We start from the raw sequence: 27527 nt of genomic DNA on the forward strand, positions 1-27527 counted from the left end.
CTCATTCATAATTAAAAATTAAAAATTAAAAACCTTCCTTTAAGTTACAAGTTATTAAGTAAACAATACTACACTCTACTGGTCAGAATTGATATTGCAACTTCCAATGTTTAAAAAGAATAAATAGAAAAAATACATGTATAATATGATTTGCTAATGCTAATTATAAAACTTTTTTTTAAAAATACTTCTAAAATTAACATATCATAATTTAGCTGCCCTTAATTTTAAAACAGGTGCTAAGGACACCATGTCATTAATCCCTGGATATTTATTTGATTCCAAGGTAATCTGCCAAAATAATTCCCTGTACTCCAGTAATGTTTCCCACATTCCACCTCTCGGATCAGCGGGTACTACTTCAACCACAAAAAATTCAAAGCTAGAACCTTTACAGGTTAATGTGTGTTTGTACAGGGAATTATTGGCGCATGATGTTCTAATGTCATATACATGTTCGTAAATCCTTTGTTTAATTCTTCTTCTCGATGGTTTCGTTTCGGGTCTCATTACCACCTATGATGGTCAATCTAGTATAGTGAAGAAAATATTTGAAAAGGAATGGGATAACTTTTCCCAAGTATCGGACCTTGGTCATATTTTTGAACACGAAATTAAATTTATTTATAAGAAAGGTAACAACATAAAAGGAATTATAGAGACGGGTTGTAAAGGAATCACTGACAAAAAGAAGAAAAAAGTTGGGGTTTTTAAATGTGGTGCCTGTAGGTATTGTTCATATTTAAAAACAGGAAATAGCTGCCATTTAGTAGCAAGGAACAAAACTTTGCTATGTGAATCCTTTGTTAACTGTAACACAAAAGGGATTATTTACATCGCTTTGTGTAAAAACTGTAATGCTTTTTATGTGGGTAAAAGCGAAAGAAGAATTAAACAAAGGATTTACGAACATGTATATGACATTAGAACATCATGCGCCAATAATTCCCTGTACAAACACACATTAACCTGTAAAGGTTCTAGCTTTGAATTTTTTGTGGTTGAAGTAGTACCCGCTGATCCGAGAGGTGGAATGTGGGAAACATTACTGGAGTACAGGGAATTATTTTGGCAGATTACCTTGGAATCAAATAAATATCCAGGGATTAATGACATGGTGTCCTTAGCACCTGTTTTAAAATTAAGGGCAGCTAAATTATGATATGTTAATTTTAGAAGTATTTTTAAGAAAAAGTTTTATAATTAGCATTAGCAAATCATATTATACATGTATTTTTTCTATTTATTCTTTTTAAACATTGGAAGTTGCAATATCAATTCTGACCAGTAGAGTGTAGTATTGTTTACTTAATAACTTGTAACTTAAAGGAAGGTTTTTAATTTTTAATTTTTAATTATGAATGAGGTTTTTAACTCTTAATTTTATTATGAATGAGGTTCAAATAAGCATTTACTAAAATTGACAATATATATGGCTTATTCATTAAGCAAATAGGTTTTATAGTTACACTTTGGCATTGTAAATGTCACTATTATTAAATTCATCATTAAGTACTTAATTAATCTATCTATTTCATTGGTTGTATGTGTTGATTCAATTATATTCAAATGTACTTAAATAACTGACAAGTGGCTTTATGTGTTTGTATTATCTGAAGAAGGCTTGACGAAACGTTTGATGTGATTTTACACAGCGTATTGTATTGTGTCTACTGAGTTTGGCAGGAGCCCTAATAAACCTCTACTTTTATTTTGAGCCTTATCGTTGTGGAACTGGTGCTTTTTGCTTGGTTATTTGTGCAGCCGGCACCTTCCTTTTGAACAATTTTAATAACTTTAATAAGGGCACATCAACTTGATCTCATATTTTGAACACTTTTTTGAGTTGAACACATGATGAAATGTGTACTTGGAATCTCATTTTCATTTTACCATGGCACTTCCTCCTCCAAGATGGTGCTACTGTGCACTGAAAATCCATATATGACATAACTTATAGGGTATATTTGTGCAGTACGGTGTAAATAAAGAATGTGCCGTCATGCATGAATATATGGAATAGTCGCTTTGGTCCTCTGACTGCTAGAGTCACAGTATATTGCCCTTATGAGCAGTAGACCTCCAGTATTACAGCTGCGCAATATGAAATACTACTGTGGACGAGTATTATGCACATAGCATATGACTACGGCAGTCTACTCAGTATGCAGCTAATATGGTCATCTCAGGGATGTAGCACCAGTTAAGCATCTAGTAGCACAGTAATATGGAATATAATAGATTATGGACAAAAGTAGACACACTCAGTATATGCTAAGTTATCAAATGCGATATTTATGTATAGTCTGAATAGTACACAGACATTTGTCCACAAGGGATTGTACTGGAGAAACCACATTAGGAAATGGACAGATAACCAATGTGTCCTTGCAGCACAAAATGAAATAGACATTCAATAGCACTTTGTCAATGCTGATTATCAAAACTACTTTGTGTCTGGCTGGTATACAGAAGTGAGAATTGTGTAGAGCGCTGTGCTTATGATTTAGCCTTCTTAATTTTCATCTTGGCCCTTCTGTATCATTTGGTGCCTCACAGAAAGTGTCTCAGTTAGTACAGTCCCTGGAATATGCCATTTTTATTTTTTTTAATCTGCTCTTATGTTGCAAAATATGCTAATTCTTACTTATTTGCTTATTTATTTCAGTTTATCCTTGTGCTAAATGAGCAAGTGAACTGGTCCATTTCTGACCCTATTCATTTACAGCAAAGATCACATAGGCAAGTATAAACACAGTATATATGGGCAGTTAGTGTAGTCATTCAGCCTGCGTGTTTTTCAGTTGTGGGAGGAAGCAAAAGTGCACAGATGATGCCCAGGCAGGCATGGCGACACATGCCTAGTCCACATAGATAGTAAGCAGGGGTCAGGATTAAACCCAGATTGTGGATCTTTGAGACAGACATCTTAACTGCTACCCATGATGCAAACAAATGGGAGATGTATTATCTGGATATGGTGCACATTAAAGGGACAGGATTAACATTCTGTACCCAGAAGGTTACAAGCCTCTGTATATGTAAAAACACTGTATTTAAAAAAAACTGATACTGAATGGAGTATCGGAAGGGAATTGAAATGAAAAAAAAAATCCAGGAAACTTAGAAAAATTTATCCTCCAGACATGTACAGAGTTTTATATATTTTTTTAAAAAATGCAATTTGGAATATTACTAATAAACAGATTGGATTTTTATGAAAATGGTGTGAGACCAAAACTGTGTAATGATAACATTATGCAGTTTATAAAATTTTATTTAGAATATCGTGGCTCAAAATGTCTGAACTGTAATGTGTTTGACACTGTATATAAATATTAATAATAACAATTCTGCTCCTGTTTTGGGAAATGTTGCAAGACTTTGACTAAATTTCTGAAACCCATAATAAACAGACTACATCTTGTCAAGCCATCTGATATATGAGGTTAAACAGTGTTCAGATTTTCCCAGCTGGCCACTCTTACAGCATTCACCAGCTGTTTTTAATCACTGAATGCTCACAGATAGCACCGACCGCAGTGTCATTCTCCTTGCTACAGTGCTTTCAGTCTCTTGCCATTTACCATTATTAAAAATGGCATAGTAACTGCCTTAAACTCAAGCTGCCACTGTGAGAAAGTCGGAGGTTTCCTTATATCAAGACATAAATATATGCCGTTGCAATCAGTGAGGGATGAAGTCATGTACCAGTAATAAAGAAATGGTGTTCCTCTGTGTCCTGGGTCTGCAGAGTGGACTTTGGGAAGAATTATTTACATTTGCAGTTTGGGTCAGGTAGGCACTTGACCAGCTGTTTTCTGCAGTAGGTTGCATTGTCCTACAGCAGCTTACCATTTTAGAATTCTTCTGCACACCCATTTGCCATAGATGTTTTTTACAAGCAGCATAGTGAACATCAGTGGAGAATATAGGGTAAGATAAATGTGTCTGTTTTTATTTGTTCCAACCCTTGATCAATGCCACAGAGTCTGAGGGTAGTTCATACTTAGTACAGTATGTTAAGGCAAAGTTCTTTGGCATTTCTCCAAGACCATATCAGATCATCTGCAGATGGATAGGGCTCTAATATCCACAACAGGAAGAAAAGGAACAGCTAAATGTGGAAATGTAAGGTATTAGATGATAGGGTTTAGGGAAAACAAGAAGGTAACTAATGCTCTGTGACACTGATCTTTTTCTTTTTCAGCTTCCCAACCACGAGAGAGATTCTTTCCAACCCACCCACTACTGACAATGGTCCCAGAAGTGAAGATAGAAGATTTAGGTGAGTATTATGATAGTGACTCACTCGATCCAGCATGTCATCATACGTTATGATGAGACAGCAAACATTTTAACCTTGCTTTACTGTACTGGTGGAGACTAATCCTAGATCTTCTCATGCACCAGTAGTTCAGATTTTATAAAACAAGTGATTATTACTTCCTGGTAAAGGTTGCTTGACAGTTGCTATTTCCACTTTGGATGCATTAGGATGCCCTCTAGTGGAGACAATGGGAGTTACATGTACTAGTCATTGTAATAAAAGCTCTTAACATGTTAAGAGGTTAAGGAAAAGCTACACGTAACCTACCTAGTCAAGTAGCGTTCACTTGGTGTTCTGTTCTTATGGTCCCTTGCTAGCTGTGTCTTCTTAATTTCTACTTCGAGGTTTTATCTAATTCAAACAGTAGTTAAGCACACTGCATGGATAAAAAGACTCCAAGGCTGCTGTGGTTTGATTTCTTTATTGGAATAAAATTGATCAGGCAGATAAGCTTGCTCAGATTGATTTTACAGGGTAGTTTAGTTTTATTTATACAGGAGCTCGTAGGCATGTCAAGTAAGAAGAAAAAATGTTTTAATAGCAACAGTTATATCACAGTGGCCGTGTTCAATGATTGACAGTTATGTTAATTATCTAAAAGTTGGCACCAAGTAATTAAGAATTATTTTGGTATTTTGCATTTTTATTATTGATAAAAATCATCATTTATCAAAATATGTTATAGTTATAAGAACTCAATATTAATATATTATGTTATTTTTTGTGTTTTTTTTTTTTTTTTTTCTATTTTTCTTCAGATCATTTAGGGCCCCAGTTTATGTAAAATAGTACACAAGCATGATATAATAAAGCAGATTATATCTATACACTGAAGCATTCCCACCATAAAAGAATAAAATAAATACAAGTATAAACAGGGGCACTAAATGATCCGAAGAAAAATGAAAAAAAAAACATAACAAATAACTTATCAGTATTGGTTTCCTTTAACAATAACATATAATAATAGATGTTGATAATTTTTATTAATGATAAAAATACAAAACACCAAAAAATTCTTAACTACTTGGCACCAACTATTAGATAATTAACGTAACTGTCAATCATTCAACACAAACACTGTGATGTAATTGCTGCTTTTAAAAATTTTTCTTTTTTCTCAACATGCTTATGATCTCCTGTATAAATAAAACTAAACTAGCCTATAAAATCAGTCTGAGCAATGCTTATCTGCCTGGTCAATTTTATTCTAATATGGAAATCGAACCGTAGCAACCTTGGAGTCTTTTTATTCATGCAGCTTGCTTAACTGCTGTTTAAATTAGAGAAAACCTTGAAGAAAAAATTAAGAAGGCACAGCTAGCAAAGGACCATGAGAATGGAACACCAAGAGAACATTAGTTGGCTAATAAGGTTATGTGTGGATTTTTATTGGATGTTATACCTGCCGCAGCAAAGAGCAGGAATTCCTATCTATCCGGGTCACCACTTAAAGGGACAGAGACTTCCTTTTTGTTTTCACTTTTGTACTAGTTATTGTAGTACACTGTTTATCATCACATGAATGATATGCAAATGTTAATCTGTTAATGTTCAATAGAACAGTGCCAGTCTCTGTGACTTGGTGGAATGCACCCGTAGCACTGTGGCCAGTTAATAGAAGTTGTCATTATCCCATTCCAAAATAAATAATTTGATTTGTAAAACAGTCTTTCAGCATGCATGGATTAATCCTGTCCTCTCCTACTTCCTTGTAATGCTTGACTGATGGCTTCCCTGCCATTGAGTTATTATTACAAAATCACTGTGTTGTAGTGATAATGCATGTGTGTAATTAATGGTAATGGTGAAACTAAGTACAATGTACAGACTTTAAGCCCCCCTGATCTCCTAAACAATTATAATCAACTCTAAGGTCACCTATTTATTTATTTTATTTATTTGTTGCATTTGTTTACTAGGAAAATCCAAATGGGCATGGCCCCTTTTCATTGGAGGCCCAGGGAGAAAAGCTCCATGAATACAAATGTGACATATATAACAAACAATAGACAAACAACAGAGTAATAAATCTGTATGTTCTGCAATACTGAAAAGTACATTAACATACTACAGTTATAAAATGCAACAAAAGCACATTGTGTAATATACAAATTTGTAGTTATACAGTAGCCGACTACAAAAGGAGAAGAAGAAAAAAAATAGGATAAGACCATGTTCTTAGTCACAGAATAGTAAAGTACAAGTAGGAGAACAAAAGCATATAATGTCAAATTATTCCTATTTATAGAGACAGAACATTGAAGTGTCCATGTAGGATATTTTGGAATAACACTATAAGAATTGATGGCTGTTTGAGATTAGCATATGTGGAGATGTAGTAATGTAGTATGGATAAAGAATAAAAGAACAGTGTAGTAGCAAGGGCAAAGAATATGAAGGAGTGCAATGCTAGATGGGCTAAAAGAAGTTAATTTTTTTAAAAAAATGAGAAATGCAGAGATGGGGGGGGGGGGTCTGTTAAGGTTATGTAGTAGTCTAAATCCCAGAATTACCAGGTTAAAAAAATGTTGGAAACCACCCATTCAACTGAATAGTTCTTTTTTTTCCCTTAAACATAAGTCATGAACATAAATGAAAACCAGTAAAATTAGATACAAATGGAATTGAAACAGTTGTCTGGCAATTTTTTTTGTGGCCAAGAAGAAACAGCTAGTGAGAAGCAAAGAGATAGTAAGTAAGAGACCTAGCAAGGAATGGAATACTCGTAAAATAAGGAAGAAGACAGCTAAGAGAAAAATCCTCCTTAAAGGACTAAGTGGTTACAAATAGGCAGTAAAGCATACCTTTCAACTGTCCCTGATTTTTCAGAATGTCCCTGAGTTTGCTATATATTTTTATCCTGTCCATCATAACATTTTTGATTTTGTGGCAAATCACTGTAGATTGCAGGCAGCCAAACAAAGCCAGACATTAGACTTTCATCCTTATTGATCAGGAAGCATATGTTGATGCAAAGTCTATTGTTCTATTAACTTTTTAAGCAAATTAGAGTAATATTTAAAATTGTCTTGATACTGCCCCCCCACACACACACACACTATTTTTGGCTTTGTCTGGAATTCTTGAGCAAAAAAGTTGAGAAGTATGCAGTTAAAAAACAAGAGGATAGCATTTGCAAGGCTTTACTGGATATGAAATATGACTGGAATAAAAAAAATGAATATAAGTTGTACAATTGGTGGTAGCAGCCCAAAAGAGTGGTAGGTCATATGAAGTTTTATACTCACAAATATTGAATTAGATGTAGATTTGAGACAATTCATGATGTCAAAATTCAATCATATGGAGTAGACAAAGAGGACAGTTGATATAGTGTCATATATAATGAGCTGTATTGTTATAGCTGTGAATTTGAGGGAGACAGAAGTAATCATACCTTTTTTATAGAAGGCAGTGGGTGTGAGGGTCTATATTAGATTGTCAAATGCTGACAACTTCAAAGGTTACCCCCACACCCCCTGCTACTTAAATATACCAACTCCGAGATCACACTACAGTGCAGTAAAGGACAATCTTCCCTTCCCGCACTCTATGGTGATCTCCGTTATACGTTTTGACATTTTTACAATTTGAACTTTCAAGTTTGAAATTTAGTGCTTCGAACTTGTCAGCATTCGACATTATGATATATTCCCGGGTTTGATGTATATGTTGAGGTGCATTGTTACAGGGGTGAATTTATGGAAGGTAGAAGTCATGATACCCTTTCAGAGAGGACAATGGGTATAATATATTTATTTAGGTGTAATGCTTTAGTGGTGGATTCTGGGGTGGCAGACGTCATATTATACTTTTAGGGATGCCAACAGGTATAATGTATGTACCGGGGTGTCTCACACTAGGGTGGATTCTACAGAGGCAGAAGTGATGCCGCCTTTTAATACGGGATCACTGTGCCAATATCTTGAATGCTGTGCACTGTTTTGGAGATGTTTTAAAAGAAAGAGATTAATGTGATGGTGAGAAAGAGAACAGAGAACATTGTGGCTGTGTGTTATGAAGTACTGAAAAAATCATGGCTGTTCAGTACATTCAGGATTTCACTATTTTGATTACAAAAGGGCCAATTAAACAGCATTCACTATTTTAAGCATTCGCTGATCTAATAGGGACCCTCTGAAAAGTCTCTTCTGTAAGGCTATGGAAAAGACCATTATGGAATTAATAAACAAGGACATAGGTAACCTACAGACCCTTGACCCAAGCCAATTTGGTTTTGCCAAGGGCAGTTTCTGCCTGGTTGACTTCTTTGAGAAAATTAGTAAAGGAATGGATGAGGGAAAATCAGTACGTACCTCTTATGCAAATTTCACTAAGGTGTCTGACAATAACCCACACCCAAGTATTCTTAATAAACTTCCCAACTAAATGTCAATCCCTATGTAACTTGATGGATAGCAAAGTGACTTACAAACAAAACGCAGGAAATCAGAATGGCAGCTGCATCTCCTGCAAAAGGCTGTCACCAGCAGTGTACTGCATGGCTCTGTCTTTGGGCAACTTCTCTTTGGCATTTACTTCTCAGAGGTCAAAGCCAATTTTAAGGGATTATGGCTCACCAAGTTTGCTGATGGCTGTAAACTGAGTGCCATTATTAACTCTCCAGAGGACACCAAGATCCTCCAAGAGGAACTCTCCTATACAAGTAGCTGGTATCCAAATCATGGACTAAAAGTAAATGCCCAAAAATGTATAATAGTAGCCTTCAGCAAGAATAATGTGCCCTGCAACTATCACAATGACAACACACTCCTGAAGACTGATCAAGTAGTTAGGGCCATGGGAACCTAAGTAGACAGTGAACTGTTCTTTGATCACCATATATCCACTGTTGTAAGAAAGTCCTTTATCATTCTGCAGTTTGTTAGTAAATGTATGGCATCCAGGTCCAATCATGTGCTCATTCTGCTGTATTCAACATTTTTTAGATTTATCATTGAGTATAATGCCCCTTTTGGCATGTATCCATCCAAACACTTGGCATAACTCGAATGTCTACAACATGTGCTCACCAAGAAACTCAAGACTCAAAACCATAATAAACTACATTGATCATCTCAAAGGCTTGTTCCTATGCTCAGTATCATACAGTTGCTGAAGGGTGACTTCTGTTTCATATACAGAGTCTTAACAATGTTATCTTCTCAGACCTACTGCAGATCCACAAGGCATAATAGCACTCAAGAGATTTTACTCTCTTCTATAACATAAATAGAGCATGTTGGAAGGATATTTATCACAGAAAGTTCCACTTTATCGAAATCATATTTTTCTCCACATAAAACAAAGTACTTCTTTTACTCTACTTAAATGTAAACTGGATGACTGGCAAGGAAATCCCACATTTATCCCTAAAATTTACAGAAAGTGGAAACATGCAAATGTTCTTCCTCCTTTGGGTTATTCATATTTAAATTACAAAGGTCAAAAAAAATGTATGGGAATGCATAGCCAGGCTTCTAAAGATCCTCTAGAGACCACAGCTTAGTAAGAAACTACAAAACTATAATATTGTTATTCAGTATAGTCTCATTGGGTTTATACAATATACATGATTCTCACTGGTCTACCTTGTTTGCACAACAGTGAAATGGGTCTAATATGAATAATTACATATAATTTATTTCACTTGCAATTATTTGAATCCAAAACATTTAAAATCTTCAGAGGTTACCAGTGAAGACAGTTATACTCTCAGGTTACAAAAAACAAAAAAAAAACATTTTCTTTTGCAAGGAAGAGTAAGCCCCTGTCCCCTCTGACATCACATCCTCAAACTGTCTATACCCATATAGCTATATGAGTTTATATCTGCTTCTATATCCATATCCATCTCTCTGTCTGTCTCTATCCCAATATATATATATATATATATATATATATATATATATATATATATATATATATATATATATATATATATATACAAATATACATATGGGTCTACTTTGAAATATCATTTACGCAAGACGGAAATTGCGTAAACTGAAATTCCTGAACAGCAAAGTTTTCCTAGGGTAAGTAAACACTTGCCTAGCATGCCCTTTTCTACACTGTACTGCGATCCTGGAGTTGGTTTATATAGTTATGGGGTGTGTGGGGGGCATATCCCTCCACATAGGTGTGCTTTATTTATTTCAGTTTGTGTTTCGTATAACTTCGGGCAAGTGTTTACTTACCCTGGGAAAACTTTGCTATTTTGGAATTTCAGTCTTTATGATTATCGTCTTGGGTAAATTACATTCAGTTATATGGGCTTCGATGTTTCAAAGTAGACTGATAAATATATATGGGTCTGCTTCTTAATACCATAATTCCACAATACTGAAGACCAGAATATCGAGATGAGAATCACGAAACTGAAAATCCCAAACCACGTTAAGTGTTCCCAGGGCAAGTAAACACTTGCCCAGCATTGGGAATTATGCCCTTTCTCCACTGCAGTGCAGTCATGGAGTTGGTATATAGTTAGAGGGGGTGTGGGGGGAGTAGTCCTCTTCTTAGGTAGGTTTTAGATAGCACGGCGTGTCTTGATATTATGTTGGGCAGGTATTTACTTGGTCTGGGAATACTTAAATGGTTCATAATTTTCAGTTTTGTGATTCTTGTCTTGATATTCTGGTCTTTGGTATTGTGGAATTCGTAGATTCATAGGTTCATAGGTGCGTACTAGGCTAGTGGCCCTGGAGCTTTTACAAGCCTAGCCCATAGGATTACCCTGGCATCGTGCCACCTGACATTAGTTCCCAGTGCCTCTGTGAAGTAGAGCCACTGGAGTGATCCCCTGGGTGAACTTTTTTCCCATCCACTCGTCAAGATTTCTCTTGAAGAGGACCAGTGAGGTGCTCTGTTTGACATGTATGGAAAGTGTATTCCATAGCATGGGCAGTCTCTGTGTTATGAACCTGTCCCTCCAGCATGTTCTGTTGAGTGTGATAATGAGGTTGAGGTCTCTGGAGCATGTGGTGTGGAGAGATTGGGATTTCTTTAGATGTAGCATTCTAACAGAGCTGGGTCAGACATGGCTTTGTATGTCAAGCAGAGATCACCTCTAAGTAGGCAATATGAGACAGAGGAATAGTTATAGTTTTCTGAGTCTGTCCATATAGGACAAGTGTTTAAGGCTTAGGATCTTCTTTGTGAGGTATTTTTGTGGCCTCTCCAGTTGCAGGTGTCTAGTGAGGTACATCCCAAATGGGGCATTGTACTCAATGACTGGCTTAATGAGAGAAGAGTAAAGGGAGACAATGACCTCTTTCTTCCTGGATGCAAAACCCTTAGTAATGGGATGTGCCATATAGAAAGATTTTCTGATCACAGTGGCAATGTGGTGGTCAAAAGAGAGGTTGCTGTCAACATGTGTTCCTAGATCTCTTATAATGCCTTATGTGTTCAGTGGACTACCATTAATATGGTAATTCATGGGAATTGGGTTTTTCCCAAAGGGGATGATGACACATTTTTTGGCACTGAGCGTAAGGCCATGGTTCTGACACCAGTCGTTGGTCTCAGTGTGGCCTTTCTGTAGGATGTCAACATCACGTGGGGGAGTTAATAATAGCACCCAACTTGCAATCGTCTGCGACCTTTGTCAGCCAGAGTCCCTTTGCGTTGGCCTGGACTTCAGAAAAGTAGATACCAAACAGGAGAGGACCCAGGACTCAACCCTGTGGGACTCCACTTGTGACTAGTAGTCAGTCTGACTTGGAGTCAGCTACTTTCACACTGTGGGTTCTATGTGTGAGCCAGTTTGAAACCCACCTAGTGATATATGGGTTGATGCCTAGCTTAATGAGTTTTTCTTTGATTCCTAAGTGTGAAATGGTATCAAAGGCTTTGGCCAGATCATCCACAGCTCTGGTGACTGACTCAAAGAAGTCAACCAGGTTGAGCAGACATGATCTACCCTTTGCAAAACCAAACTGTGTGGGATCTAGAGTTTGGAAATTCCCTATATCCTTGTTTATTAGGTCCATGATGATGTATTACATAGCTTTGCATATCAGTAGTAATCAGGCTAACTGGGTCTGTAATCACTCCTCCTTTGTGGAGAGTGATGACTGTAGCAGTGCACCATTTGGTAGGGACAAAGCCTGAAGTGAGGGCACACAGGACACACAGCTGAGGTGCCAGTTCGCTCTGTAGTTCATGTAGAACACAGCCGGAGGTATTGTTAGGTCACATAGAAGCTGTATTCTTGGTTTTGGATAGTGCTGTTTTAACCTATGCAGCAGTAATACTGGGTGGTTGGCAATCTACTGGTATTTTGATTGGTCCTTGGGGGGGGGTTAAAGTTGGCACTGAATCTGTTGGCCAGTATATTGGCAATATATGTTGGCTCAGTATAGGAGATACCATTGTGCAGTAGCTCGGAGCAAACCTGGGTATTGCCGTGGAGATTCTTTACATAACTATAGAAGGCATTGTGGTTGTCTTTACTATCTGCTGCAATTCTGTTTTCATAGCTAGCTTTAGAGGATTTGATGAGAGATTTCAACTTTTTGTTGAGGCTGATAAGGGAGTTTGTCCAGTCTTGGGATTTCGCCTTATTCCACATCAGTTTCCTCGTTCTGTTGTAGAGTTTGTTTCTGGCAGTGGACTACCAGATTGGCTTCCTTTTTTTGGAAAAGAGCATCTGGGTCCTATTGGGTATGGTGAGATACATGCATTTGTGTACATGATCATATAGTGCATTGGTGTATGATTCGGTCGTCATGTAACTATTCTCCATTTACATGGGTGCCATGAAGTTAGCAACCTCTGTTTTTAGGAGCCCAAAGTTAGCTTTGGAGAGTGTTTTTCATAGTGGTTACCTTTGCGGGTGGAGAGGGCAATGTATATTTCCAAGGTGATTAGTTTGTGGTCGGATCTAACCAGGGAGGGGTTGACTATTGATGTAGAGCAATGGTTGCCCATGTTAGTAATGACCAGGTCAAAGATGTTGCTACCTCTAGTGGGGTAAGAACGAGCTGATCCAGGACATTGGAATTAATGAATTCCAGGAAATGTTTGGCAAGTGCATTGGTACATGAGTAGTTTTCCCAGTTAATGGAGGGATAGTTAAAGTTGCATTGTATGAAAGTGCTAGCATGGACCTTAATGTTCTCCAGGGTGCTTAGGAATGTGGAGTGTGACTCTTGGGACATAGTTGGAGACCTATAGTAAGTAAAGTATTTAGAAGTATATATATATATATATATATATATATATATGTAGTTATATATATATATATATATATATATATATATATATATATATATATATATATATATATATATATATATATATATATATATATATATATATATATATATATATATATGTGTGTGTGTGTGTGTGTGTGTGTGTGTTGTGTGTATATAAATATATATATATATATATATATATATATATATATATATTATATATATATATACACACACACATACACTCATAGCTTTATATGAAGACACCATTACATGATCCCAATGATTTTTTAGGCTTAACATTCTGAGCATAAATCACCTATTGCATTGCAAACAGTAGAGATGCCAAGTGAAATACTTTGAGTTTACCTAGGTGAAAGTCAGTTGCGGTGCTACTTTAGTCTCATCCTGTGTCCCTGAAGAATTTATTCCCACAGATATTTCTAAGGAATCTGCTAAGTTTTATGTAAAAGCTCTAGAAATGTTGGTCATTTTGAATTAGGTTATGGAGGGAAAACCAATAGTCAGCTACTTTTCAGGCCAGATTCACGAAGGCTTGCACGGAGTCTTAGAGTAGAGTAAGACTCCATGCAGCCATCATGTCTGACGAGCGATCCAGGAACAGCCTGTAGGGGTGTGTAAGAGAGCTCCTAAAATGTCTCTTACACGGACAGGGCTGGCATATGCAAATTACCTCAACTGCAGGCGAAAGGCATGCAAATGAGGTAGATTTGCGATTCAGGAAACCCGAAGCTGTCCGAGTAAGAGCAGTGTTATTTGCAGAAATGTACTCAGTTGACAACTGAGTACCATTCTGCAAATAGCAAAACGGAGCCGTGGCAGCTCCAAATAAAGGTTGCATCCAGTGCAGGAAGCATGTCAATGGCCAAATATACAGCCATGTGAAATGTTTCCTGATGCAATATGAAAATAATAATATTTTATTTTTTTCACCAATTTCCGATGTTTAAGTGTAGCGCAGCGCCGTGCAAATGGGGTGCGCTCTAAAACCCAGAATACTAAAAATTAAAACCCACAAATGTGGATTTTATTGAAATTGTTAATGTACAATGCAATGGAATGGCAGGCTGAAGATAACATGGCCACCGGGTAGAGGTTGCTAAGGGGGGAAGCTCAGTCTATGACATGTAACCAAGCATTAGTAGGCAATCCTATGTAAATGAGCGTTAGGATAGTGAATCGCAAGTTTACATAGCAAATGAGCACAGTCAATGGAGTGTAGGAGTAGGATATGGGGAGTAACAGAGTAGAAGATAGGTGACATCACGAGGCGGGTATGTATGAAAGAAGTGAAGTTCATTGGAGCAGAGTGGCATGTGTCAGCTGTCATTCACACATCATGGAAAGAGGTGTGTCAACAGGTAGGCTAGGGAAAGGCAAGAAATGGAAGGTGTATGCCGTGGATAACACCAAAATTTCTTGTTGAGCAGGTATGCACGTGTGCACGCGTGTAAACCCGAGTAAAACAGAGTGCACGCGTGTAAGCCAGAGTAAGCATGTATAAGGCTGTTTAAAGAGTTGTAAGCGCGTTTGCGCTGGTGTGCACGCGTTTTAACCCGAATAAGCAAGTTTTAGTCCGTGTAAGCATGTGTGTGCGCATGTTAGCTGCTGTGTGCGTGTTTGCGCTTGTGTGCGCGGTGCTGCCCCCCCCGAGGAAACAGAAAGGGAAAAGGAAGCACAACAAATAGTAGGAAGCTACCAGAGAGTACTAGCAGAGCTAGCAGGTGAAAACAATCAGAATCAGGCAATTACACAGGCAGTACACTAGCCCAGCCCAGCCCAGCCTAGCACTTAAAACTCTGCAAACAACAGTCCAATATGTTTCTCACAACAGACACTGCAGTAAGCTAATAGAAGTGAAAACTGAAAAAGCTTTACTGAGACAAAGAAATGTTAGGGGCTGCCATTGCTGTTATAAGGCGACATATGCAACATGCTGAGGGTGGTGACAATGGAAATGCTGCTGGACAACCCACAGTGAGGAGACGGAGAAGAGTGTACAGGCCCAGGGTAACCTACCAGGGGCTACATGAGCTGGAGATAGTGGACCACTATAGAGTGGACAGAGACCTCCTGCAGCAAATTGTTGAGCTGTGCAGGCCACGCCTCACACACAGAACCAACAGAGGGGAACCCATCCCAGTGGAAACCAAGGTATGTGTTGGCCTAAGAATATTAGCAACAGGTACCTCCCAGAGACCAACTAGTGATATGATGGGGATATCATAGGCATCAGCATCCAGGGTACTAGACCAGTTCCTGGATGCCATGTCAGCACATGTCGGTGATCATGTATATTTCCCCAATTCCCGTGAGGTATTGGCCAGCAATATGCATCTCTTCCAGCAAATAGTGGAATACCCTGAGGTAGTGGGTGCAATAGACTGCACGCACATATGCATCAAAGCACCAGCCAGCAAGTGGGGTAGGGTCTACTTCAACCACAAGGGCTTCCCCTCCATCAACTACCAGGTCATGTGTGATGCCCAGGGCATAATACTGAATGTGTGTGCAGGCTGCTATGGAAGCTACCATGATTCCCATATCTGGCATCTGATGCAGCTGTATCAGACATTTGCCAATGGGGACATCCCACATGGTCACCTAGTGGGGGATGCTGGCTATGCACTGGAGACGTGGCTGATGACACCCATCAGAAATGCACACACACACCTGAACAGGAATGCCATAATGAGGCATATGCACAAACACGTAATGTAATAGAGCGTGTGTTTGGGCTGCTCAAGTCACGGTTCCGGTGCCTGGACACATCTGGTGGAGCCTTGCAGTACTCACCAACTACATGTACCCAAATTGTCATGGTATGTGCAATGCTACATAACATGATCCTGCGAAAACAGCTGCAGCAGGACCAGCATAGGCCTGGGCCAAACAGCCCCCCACCATTGCCAAGGCCATCACAGGCAGAGCATGACTCGGAGGAGGAACAACCTGAGCCTGCCCCAGTAGGCAGAAGGAGGCGTGCCCAGTATGCTTTGGCCTTGGCAAAGAGGCAATGCATAGCACATACACTGGTTCAGTATGAACTCTGGAAATGATACCTCTCTCCGACTTGCACATATAGTAAAAGGGATGCCTAAGTTGACACTACCTGCTTTCAAACATGTACAGGGAGTGTTAGTATGTGCATCCGACATAGGCAGCCCTGCAGCACCACCTAAGGCATGATTGCCATGTGTTAAGCAATATAAAGCAGTGCTAAACAGCATTTACCACCATGTAGTATATGCAAACAAAATTGCACACACCAACTAGCACAACTGTGGTCAATGTTCAGTAATATTGGGCAACATCCAGCAATGTTGGTGAATATTGAGCAATGTCGGACAAGCCTGGTCTAAGTAGGGCATAGCTGAACAAAAGCCAACATGCTCATATTTACTTAACTGGCCCTTAAACAGTCTGGTCTGCTCAGTATGAAAATATAAAGCAGTGATTGGCCTCAAACCCAGGATATTGTGCACTATAGCCAAAGTACTGAACCACTAAACCATGACAGTATTGCAGTGATCAGCCTGTATGAAGGAATATTGACAAGTCTATGCAAAGTATTTAATGGAAACCCTGCAGGCACAGCATAATCCCTGTCGAGTTATGACACAAAGGTGAGTCCTGCAGTGAGAACAGAACCTGACTTCCAACACACACAGTATAAATGTTAATATTGGTCATGTTCGCACAAATCAACAAATGTAGTGGACCTCAGATAGCAACATACTGAAAGGTCACACTGGGCATGCTCACACACTTGAATAAATGAGACAAATGTCAGGCAGCAAAACACGGAATGGCAGAACTGGGCATGCTCACACACTTAGGCCATGTCTGAGTACAGCAGTGGGCCACGCATATCTGGCAGTTGCATGTGTTAACCCAGGAACCTGTCACTATACAGCAATCCGCCCTGTGCACACAGTTATATGACAACAGACACATCTATAATATAGTGGAACCCTGTCAAAACCAAATATGTTCTGCAGATACCGAAGTTGTTCATAGAAACTGGTAAAGCAAAGATGATAAAGACCTGCAAACAGTATCAGCAATAAACATTGTGAATCTTGAACATTAGCAAAGGTTCAGAGGTTGATACTAGGCTATCTACCCTAGGGCATATACAAGCCTAGCCAGAGTGTGTTTGGCATTCGCAACCCTGTCAGATTACTACACTGTGTGTGTGAATAGTAGGTCACACAAGATAGCCCATGTACGTTTAGGTGTGCCTCTGTCTAGCAGGGACAGAGAAGATATCCCAGGGGTAAACATACGATCACCCATACAGTCATCAAGATGCCCCCTGTAGGTGGTCAGTGGCTGGCTCTGCCTATGTGAAACTGGGATTACATTCTGGAGTGAGTGGAGCCTCTGGGATAAGAATATGTCCCTCCACAATGTTCTATTAACATCTGTGCTGAGGTATACATCCCTGGAGTTTGTAGCTCCAAGGGAGTAGGATATCCTGAGGTGGAGCATGTCCAGTAAATCCTGGGTTGGGTATATCTGTAAACAACAGGCACACATCATATCTGAGTAGGTGGTAAGCGACTGAGTAGAGCTGGAGTTACTGCATCTGAACTGTGCAGGGCATCTGTGTGAGTCCCTAGATCTGCTTGGTGAGGAACTTCCATGGCCAGTACAGTTGCTGCAGGTGTTGGGTAAGGTACACTCCAAATGTGGCATTGTAACCAAGCATGGCTGTGATGAGTATAGGGGCACAATGACCTCACTCGATCTATATGTGAAACCATATGGGATAAGGTGGCCCACATAGAAGGTGTGTCCAACCACTTTGTCACATGAATGTCAAAGGCGACAGTATGAACAAGTCATGTCCCCAAACCCCTAACAACTCCTACCGTATGTAATGGAGTACTACCTATGTGGTAATGTGTGGGCATGTTGTTATTCCCAAAGGGGATGACTATGCAACTAATGACATTTAGCTGTAGGCCATGGCTCAGGCACCAGTCATCCATCTCTGTGAGACCCTGTTTGAGTATGCATGTGGCAGCTGGAGAGTTGATCATGGCATCCAGTTTGCAGTCAAGTGCAAACATGTTCAGCCATATTCCCTCTGTGGTAGCCTGTACGTCAGACAAATATATACTGAACAAGAGAGGTCCCAGGACCGAGCCATGTGGGATGCCACGTCCAACTGGTGTATAGTCAGACATGGCACCTGCAATTCTGACCATGTGGGTGCTATCCCTGAGCCAGATATCAATCCATCGTGTGAGATATGTGTCCATATCGACGCTGGTGAGCCTATGCATAATGGCCCAGTGGGTTATTGTGTTGAAGGGTTTTGCAAGGCTCAGGTAGGCTGTGTGGACAGACGTCCCTATGTCGATGGACCTGTTAGCTATTTAAAGAATACAAACAGGTTCAAGAGGCAAGATCTGCCCACAACAACACTGAAATGTGTAGGACACAGTGTCTGTAGGTTCCTGATGTCAATGTGTATGAGTCTCATGACAATACGCTCCATAGCTTTGCAGAACAGGCTACTTAGGCTTATAGGGCAATATTGTCTGTGGTCCGTTGTGGCACCAACTCTGTGGAGTGGGACCACTGTCGCTGTACGCCATTCCTTGGGTACATATCCTGTGGTAACTCTGATATTGAACAGTGATGTAATGTGAGGGTTGCGTCTGTCATGATGCTCATTTAAGATGCAGGCTGGGACACCGTCTGGTCACATTGATACTGTGAGGTACGCTTTGGGGAGGGCAGCACTCATCTGTTACTGTGTGATGTCAGGGAGGTTATACTCTGTTGGGATGGATAGTTGCTCCTTAGGGGGGATGGGTGGGAGGCATCTGTACTGAACCTGTTTGCCAGGATGTTGGCAATGCCAGTGGGTTCTGGGTAGGTTTAGTCAGTATGCAGTAACTCACAGCATATCAGTGAGTGTCCACCCAGGTTCCTGACATAATTGAAGAAGGCCGTGTGATAGTCCTACGTGTCTGTTGCAATTGTCTGGTAGAAGCAGCCCTTAGAAAAGTTCATGAGTGATTGTAGCTGTCTGCTAGTACAGATCACAGATGCCTTCCCAGTCTGGGATTGTGCTCTATCATGTAGTAGCTTCCTCCTGACGTTGTACAGCTTATTAATGGCTGGGGTCTATCAGACAGGTCCCCTGCCATTGGAGTAGTGACTCCTGTTGTTATTTGGGATAGCACAATCCATGCAGTCCACTAGGTGTCCATAGAATGTGTATGTAAAGGATGCAGCAGTGTGAGCTGTATTTGCCACTGTCTCAGGGTCTCTGAAGAATACCACCTTGCTTCGGTGAAGTGAGACGTTGGCTCATGAGAAGTTCACCAAGATTACCCGGGATGGGGGATGTGGAGGGTATATGTATGTCCAGTGAGATACATGTATGTTCTGACCTTACCAATGAGGGGTATATTGCTGGTGTGGAACATAGAGTCCCCATGTTGGTGATGATCAGGTCCAATATGTATTCCCCCTTGTGGCTGTGCTGACTGGTTGTGCCATATCATATGAGTCTACAAATTGTAGCGACTGTTGGGTGAGGGTGTTGAGGCTTGAGTAGTATCCCCAGTCAATATTTGTGTATATGAAGTCACACAATATAATGGTGTTTGTGGAGACCTTCATATTCTCCATAGTTCCTACAAAAGCCGAGTGTGGTTCCTGAGTATGGGAGTGTTTTCTGTAGCAGGCAGCAAACTGAAAGGCAGTATTGCACAATGGTAGTTGTAAATGTATGGTCTGTGATGCTTTGTGCAGTGCTACTAACCTGGAGGTGTGTGTATCTGTGATGTATATGGATACTCCCCCTAGTTGTGTTGTCTGTTCCAAGTCTTGTTGTCAGACAGCATGGTATGAATCATAACCTGGTAGTGCTGGTGTGCATAAGCAAGCCTGAACCAGGCGTCTGTCAGTGCACAGATATCGCTATCCTCCATACTGAGGAGAGTCCTGAGTGGCCGCAATATGAGGTTAACACAGCTGTTGTTGAGCAGCATTACCCTTAGTTTCATTTAACCTGTAATGTCTATGGAGGTGGGTTTGTCTTCTGAGCCCTGCTTAAAACAGGCACTATGGTGGTAGCAAGAGCCTTAGCCAGCATTCCAAAGTCCAAGGGTAACAGGTGCAAGCTGTCCATAGTGAAGCTACGTGGCATGTTGAGCATGTCACCATAGGCTGACAGACACTGTATCCCCTATGAATTAAACAAATTTGTTACGCAACTGTTAAATGTGATATGTGTGCCCATATACTGTGACATCATAATTGGTGGGTGTAAGATGCTAGACAAGGTCAGGGTCATACTGGCCTGGGCTACATGATCAGAGTGTTCCTCCATGTATCATGTCATGTGGTCCAGGGAGTAACGTCTGAGGTTATACACACCAGCATGGACAATGATGGTGCCAGTCCTGTACTTGCTTTGGAGTGACCTGACTGCCTGTGTTATGCGGCAGATCCTGGCACCCAACAGACAGCCCAAAGTGACTATTTCCTTGTTAGGGCTGGTGAGTGGTACATCAGTGTGTCTGCCAATAAGTGTCGCCTATTACAAGTGTATTAGGTGTGTCGTTTAGCCCGAAGGGCAGTGACTGTGTGGCACACTGACATTGTGAACTATGTGATATGTGGGAATTGTAGTGGGGTAGCAGGTGTGTGTGTGTCTGCTTTGGAGGTCTCTGCTTCTTAGGTAGAGTACATTTACAGCATCCGAATATGTCTATGTGTGATAATGTGGTTTGAGTGCTGTTGCTAGAGGATATGTGAGACTGATAAGTGGTGTGTGTGGTTACCTTCACCACCTGATAGACTGTGCCAGTCATGGGTCGAGAGAGTTCAGCACCCTGTATGTCTATATAGGTGCAGCTCACACATATATCTGAGTTTGTCGGGAGGAGGAGAGGGTTGTCTGTGTACATGAGGCAGATGTGACATTGTGTCAATATCACAATATCCACCAGCTGGACTGAAGAGTACACATGAAACCTACCCTTGGACATGCCAGGATATTATCATGCCATACTCTGTTACCTGATCACAAAGGATCAGTAGGGTGTTAAGCGTGTAAAAGAGTATAACAGGGATTAGTGCTCATGTTCATTGGTGTTTTGTAAAGAGTAGCTGAGAAGGAGTCCAGACTGAATCATGACACCTCCTTCAGCTATGTCATAAATAGCAATGTACACCCATATATGTCCTGAGTCAGGGCCAACTGTACCTGAGTGACAATGCCGATATGATGACAGACAGGCCCATATGTACATACCCATCTCCCACTGACAATAGTCCACATCATCATACCAGGAGATATCACATGTAGAATGGATGAGCAGCTACCCCCACTACCAAAAGCATGACAGCAAGTGGAATACATTGATTCCCAATATGTGTCATGCACAAACTACAGAACAAACAGATCATGCACCTGAACAGTCAGCTGAGCCTCACCCACTACACAGGATGTGGAACTGTTGAATGTGTCACAGCTACATATGGCACTTCCCACAAGTGTTGGTGCACAACACACCATGGGAAGTCAGGTCCAGTATGCCTATGAAGTCTGATCTGCAAGGTCATGGAGTCCATCATAGTTGCAGTCATAAACAGAGCTATTGGAAGCTAACATAGACACGACCCTACCAACCGTCATATGTTCATGTGCGGATCATGGTTCCCAAACATGCTAGACTGTTTGCAAGGCAGCCACCCAGGACATACGTCAATGAACACATCTACACATGTGTCACATAGACTTTGAATAGCCCTTTATCTACATCCCAGACACATGTAGTATCCACAAAACCAACAAGCTGTGCATAAATATGTGTTGACATATGACGGAATGTCAATGTGTCCACAGATAGATCACACAAGGTAAGGATTCTGAGGTCTTGTTCAAGCTGTTGACACCTGCTCACCCACATGGACCATTCCTGGAATGGCATAAAACAAAGTGTACACCCATCACCATATCCAGTCTGATGATGTTACCATCCTATAAATACAGCAGGAGAAGGGAAACCAGCCAGTAAAGCAAATAGCGCACCATGTTAATGCATCTCTCTCTAGTATCATAACATAGTTAAGTAGGGGTTTGAATCCTGCAAGCAGTGTGTGTGTGTGTGTGTGTGTATGTGTGCAATTGTCTTTGAAAGGAGTGCCCTTTTTGGAGACTAGGAAAACACACTAAAAGAGGTACATTCCTCTTTGGAAAGACTGATGATGTTACCATCCTACAAATAAAGCCGGAGAAGGGAAACAAGCTAGTAAAGCAAATAGCGCACTGTGTTAATGCATCGCGCTCTAGTATCATAACATAGCTAGGTAGGGGTTTGAATCCTGCAAATGCTGACTGTGTGTGTGTGTCAATGTGGTGTGGGTTTTGCTTTTACTATGGTATGACATAGTATTATTACAACAGTAAGTGCATTGCACACATCAGGTATCTGCGTGGCAAATATATATGTGTACATGTCCCCTCAATCAGTACATAGGTGTGAAGCCTGCATACTACATGAATACATTTGTTTCCATTGACAGGTTGTGCCGCTGCTTCTCAGATCGTAGGTCACATATGTATGTATGTCACAAGGCCATCCACTGTCGTGTTCTGTGGCCAAGGTCATTTGTGGCACACACACCCATGACAGTTACTTAAGAGTAGTGTGAGTGAGGGTATATGCCTGGGGTATATGTCAGACATGGTCATACACAACAAAGACTGCCAAGAATGGACAGTCTTTATAGGTGTACGACTGCCTTGTGGATATGCATTCAGGCCTCTAATGTCTTATGTGATACACCTTGGGACTCCACAATACCTATGGATATGTGGATACCAAGGGACACATGACATAACATGAGGCTGTATGTACACATTGATACCCAACATACATGTTGAGGGCTGCCACCTGTGTGGTACTGATGGGATAGTATGTATAGTACATGAGGATTACTATGCTATAGTCAGCTTACTGCTATACAGCATGTATCCGACAACAGGTATCTGTCTGTATGATACCCTTGTGTAGGATATGCATCCCATCCAGGGAATGCATTGTAGGCCAATCCATGCATTTCCAGATTTGGATGGACACATTGCTAGTGTGTCTGCATGTACCTAAGGGGGCTATATGCAAAACAGGTGTGGTGACAGGAATGGGTGACGGTCATTACCACTGGTTAGTGTTATAGTGCAGCACCGGAAGGATCCAATTGTTACTGGGTTCCCTACTACTGTGTGTCATTTGTCAGGACATCATCCAATGATTGCTTATAGTCATGCTGTTGAGGTTGTGTATACTACCACACCACAAATCATTGACAGATATTAACGGTATCACCCACAGCATAGTGTCAACCCATGTCATACACACGTCTACCCGTGTTAGTACATAACTGTAGTAGAATGCATACTGGCCATTGAAAGATACTATGAGATGTTAACAATGTGTATGACAGGGTATGCCACACGTCCCATGTGTCCACTATGCACGTACATCCAGACAGTGCACACCCACCATGTTCACAGATGTACACTTGCTAATCTGTACTGCACACATCACACACATACTGTCCACTCACTAACACATGCTGGCAACACATTACACTTCAGCCAAGTGGCACATGGGTGGACAATACATACTCAGACCTAACAGTGGTGTAAACAATACTACATTGACAATCAGAGCTTTGATGCATAATGTCTGCTCAGATATACCTACAAGGATGTTGTTACACTTCCTTGTTGACAACTTGCTATTATTGCTACACTGCAATAGTGTCACCCTGTGCATCAGCACCATGTTAGCCTGTCCCTCCATCAATGATGCAGATGACAGGATGTGACACAGGTATCATCATATGCACAGGGCGTTTTGTTGTTTGCCAGAGCCTGACATTGACCCTTTCAATCGACATGTGTGTGTGTGTGTGTGTGTGAGGGACAACAGTACAGCATGGGCCAATGTTGATGTAATGTGTGTGTGTATGTGTGAGCTCTAGTTGTTTGGTTAATGCGTGTGTGTCTGCATGCACACAGCTCCACCATGTGGCTGCCATATACGGTAGTTTGTGGGACAGCCACAGACTGTACCTGCTAGGCTGTACAGATCACTGTCTCCAGCCACGGACACAGTACCTGGGCCTGGCAAGGGTGCTACAGACAGTATCAGGTACCAGCCCTGACTGGGTACTGTCATCAGAGGCAGAGGTATGACGACTGGACCCATGTCCCTGCTTGGACTGGCCAGAGCCACGTGCACGTGGTCTCTTGGGATGGTCAATGGACAGGCCAGCTCTAGCATTGCTGGGGCTGGTACTGCTACTACGGGAGCGTCTGTGAACTGTGGGCCATCCGCTACCACTGCCAGCTGTTGCTGGCATGTGTCCGCATCGACGTTGCAACCGTCCCGCATGGTCCTGGCTCATGGACGACATGTTGTGGAGGGCATCTAATGTCTCCCCCCAACGTCTATCAATGACCTTGGTATAAGTCCGGATGGCACCGGCAAGGTCACGGATGCTGTCATTGATAGCGGTGTAATGTGCCCTCTGCGCCCTAAGTCCCTGCCTGGTGTACCGTTCCATACGTGCCTGAGCCTGCATTACAGCCCAGAACATACTGGTCGTTGTAAGACCTGTGAGGGTTCGCCTGCCAGGAGCAATACGACCAGTGGTGCTCCCCCGAGAACCCCTGGACCTCCGCCTATGTGGTACCTTTCCGGGTCTATGGCTATGGCTGCTGTGAGGGGATGCAAGTGCTATGGGTACCACACTCTCCTGGTCAATGCCAACTGTATGCTGTCCCACACCTATGGCCATTGGTGGTGAGGGATGTATTGATAGTATGATTGTGCACATAGATGGGGTTGAACGCTGTGTACTGTTGATTGGAGGACCAATGACAGACCCTGTCAAATCTTCCTGTGCCAAAATACATGTGTCATCATCACCACTATTCATGGCAGTGGCTTCAGGTTGCCTGCTGCTTTTGCCAACCCCTAACTCAGCACCTATGAGAGGAAGACAGGAAACACACTTTACGGTCTGCACATGCACACATGCACACATGAACACATGCACACATGCACACATGAACACATGCACACATGAACACATGAACACATGCACACATGCACACATGCACACATGCACACATGAACACATGCACACATGAACACTAATAAACACCTCACTACAGCACATACACACACATACCAGCAATCCAACACATACTCTATAGTGGGTGAAGGTGGGTGTCAGTATCACAAGGTAGACAGTCACCACACACGTTTCAGCATGCAGAATATGTGTTGCACAAGACCATGCAGTGCAAGTGTAGACACCCCTATTAAATGGCAGTATACATGGCTTTGATGCATTTGATGTGTAGTTGTTCAGTGATTGGCTACACCCTGGAACACAATGTGTACATTGACACAACATTGCTGTGCAGGTATTATCAGCTCTGCAATGCCCTGTGCACCATCACTCACAAGTATACATGCCATGGCTGCATGTGTTATCTGTGTGACACATAGATATCCATGTCTGAGTGCAGTGTCTGTGTCCATAGCATATAATAGTGGGCACGGGTGTAGCACATGCATGCTATGTACACACACGGGATGTGCGGTGCATGTTGACGTGAAGGAATCCCAATGCTCGACATGGCCAGTGTACAGTGGTTATGGTGAGTGTGGGACATATTGCAGATATGTGGCTGCCAGACATGGCATGGCATGCTACATGACTGCAACATTAAACACAACACATACCCAATGTGTGTCAAGTGACCTATACACCCACTAGCATTCCAGGACATATATGTGACACTTTGTGTGGATGGTGACTGCTGTGCATATTGTGTATGCTGGCATATGTAAGCACACAGACAACATACTATGCATATTGTGTATAGGTGCATAGGTTTGCACACACACAACACTGTGGTGCAAAGCAATGACTGCTATGAGTAGTACTGTGGTCACTGTAACTGGATGGGGTGTAGTACCCTGTGCCATCATCAACATGCATCTTGTGGTCACTCGCAGCTACTAATGTGTGCAAGACCACTGCCTAGCATGCTGTACCTGAACTGCAGTGCCGTGGCTACGTTCACAATTACACAGCCACCTTGTACATGGGTGTGTGAGGTGCCCAATAGGGAACATTGCCTAACATGACTGTGTTATGTGTTGCAGAGTGTTGCACAACCCCATGATAGGCCTCTACCCCTGAGGTACATCATGTGTGTGTGCATGACATGTGGGATACTGAAGTGTGACCTTACAGCGGGTGTGTGGTAATGCCAAATGTAGCATGTTTTCATGTACTGCGTATGATAAATGTGTTCTGTTGTGTACAGCTGTAGCAACTATGCATATCCAATGTGCAGTACAGTGTTGCCACAACTGTGTCTGCTGCACTGTGCATTGCATGTAATTGAGGCAGCTACTGACTTTACTGAGATGATTGATGTCTCACAGCAAACATGCACAGCATGCATTATGCATAGGTGTGTTACGTGTACATGGCCTACACCTCACCTATGACATGCACATTTCATTACCAATATGACACTCACCAGCATGTATTGTCTGCCCTGCTGTCACACCAGAGGGACCTAGAAGAATATGGCACAGTTTGTCAGCGGCCACAACTGTGGCATTGCTACTGTGAGTGTGCTAAACGACAGTGGAACAACAGTCAACAATCACAGGTGTACGGATACTATTCCAAATATCAGTATTGCACACGTTAGGCAGCACAACTGTTAAACACAAAGTACACATCTCACATATGCATATTCTAACAATACAGGTAATGGTAGTCTACAGCTAGGGCATATTACCTGCACAATCCATGTCATCCTGCTGGGTGGCTCCGGCCTCCATGATGACACATGTGTGACGCTGTTGCTGCTGTAGGCCAGAAGCCACCACGCT

General features: G+C 41.4%; 1 protein-coding gene across 1 annotated transcript in view; it reads left to right on the forward strand.

Annotated features, from left to right (window-relative positions):
• Positions 1-27527, forward strand: part of EFNA3 (ephrin A3) — a 299810-nt gene that overhangs the window by 238387 nt on the left and 33896 nt on the right. Inside the window, exon 3 of the mRNA XM_044080140.1 lies at positions 4211-4288. Coding sequence (XP_043936075.1) covers positions 4211-4288 — 78 coding nt within the window. The remainder of the gene's footprint in view (positions 1-4210; positions 4289-27527) is intronic.

The sequence above is a fragment of the Protopterus annectens genome, chromosome 8.part0 (genome assembly GCF_019279795.1).
Source record: "Protopterus annectens isolate FY-2018-M chromosome 8.part0, PAN1.0, whole genome shotgun sequence".
Classification (NCBI taxonomy): Eukaryota; Metazoa; Chordata; order Ceratodontiformes; family Protopteridae; genus Protopterus; species Protopterus annectens.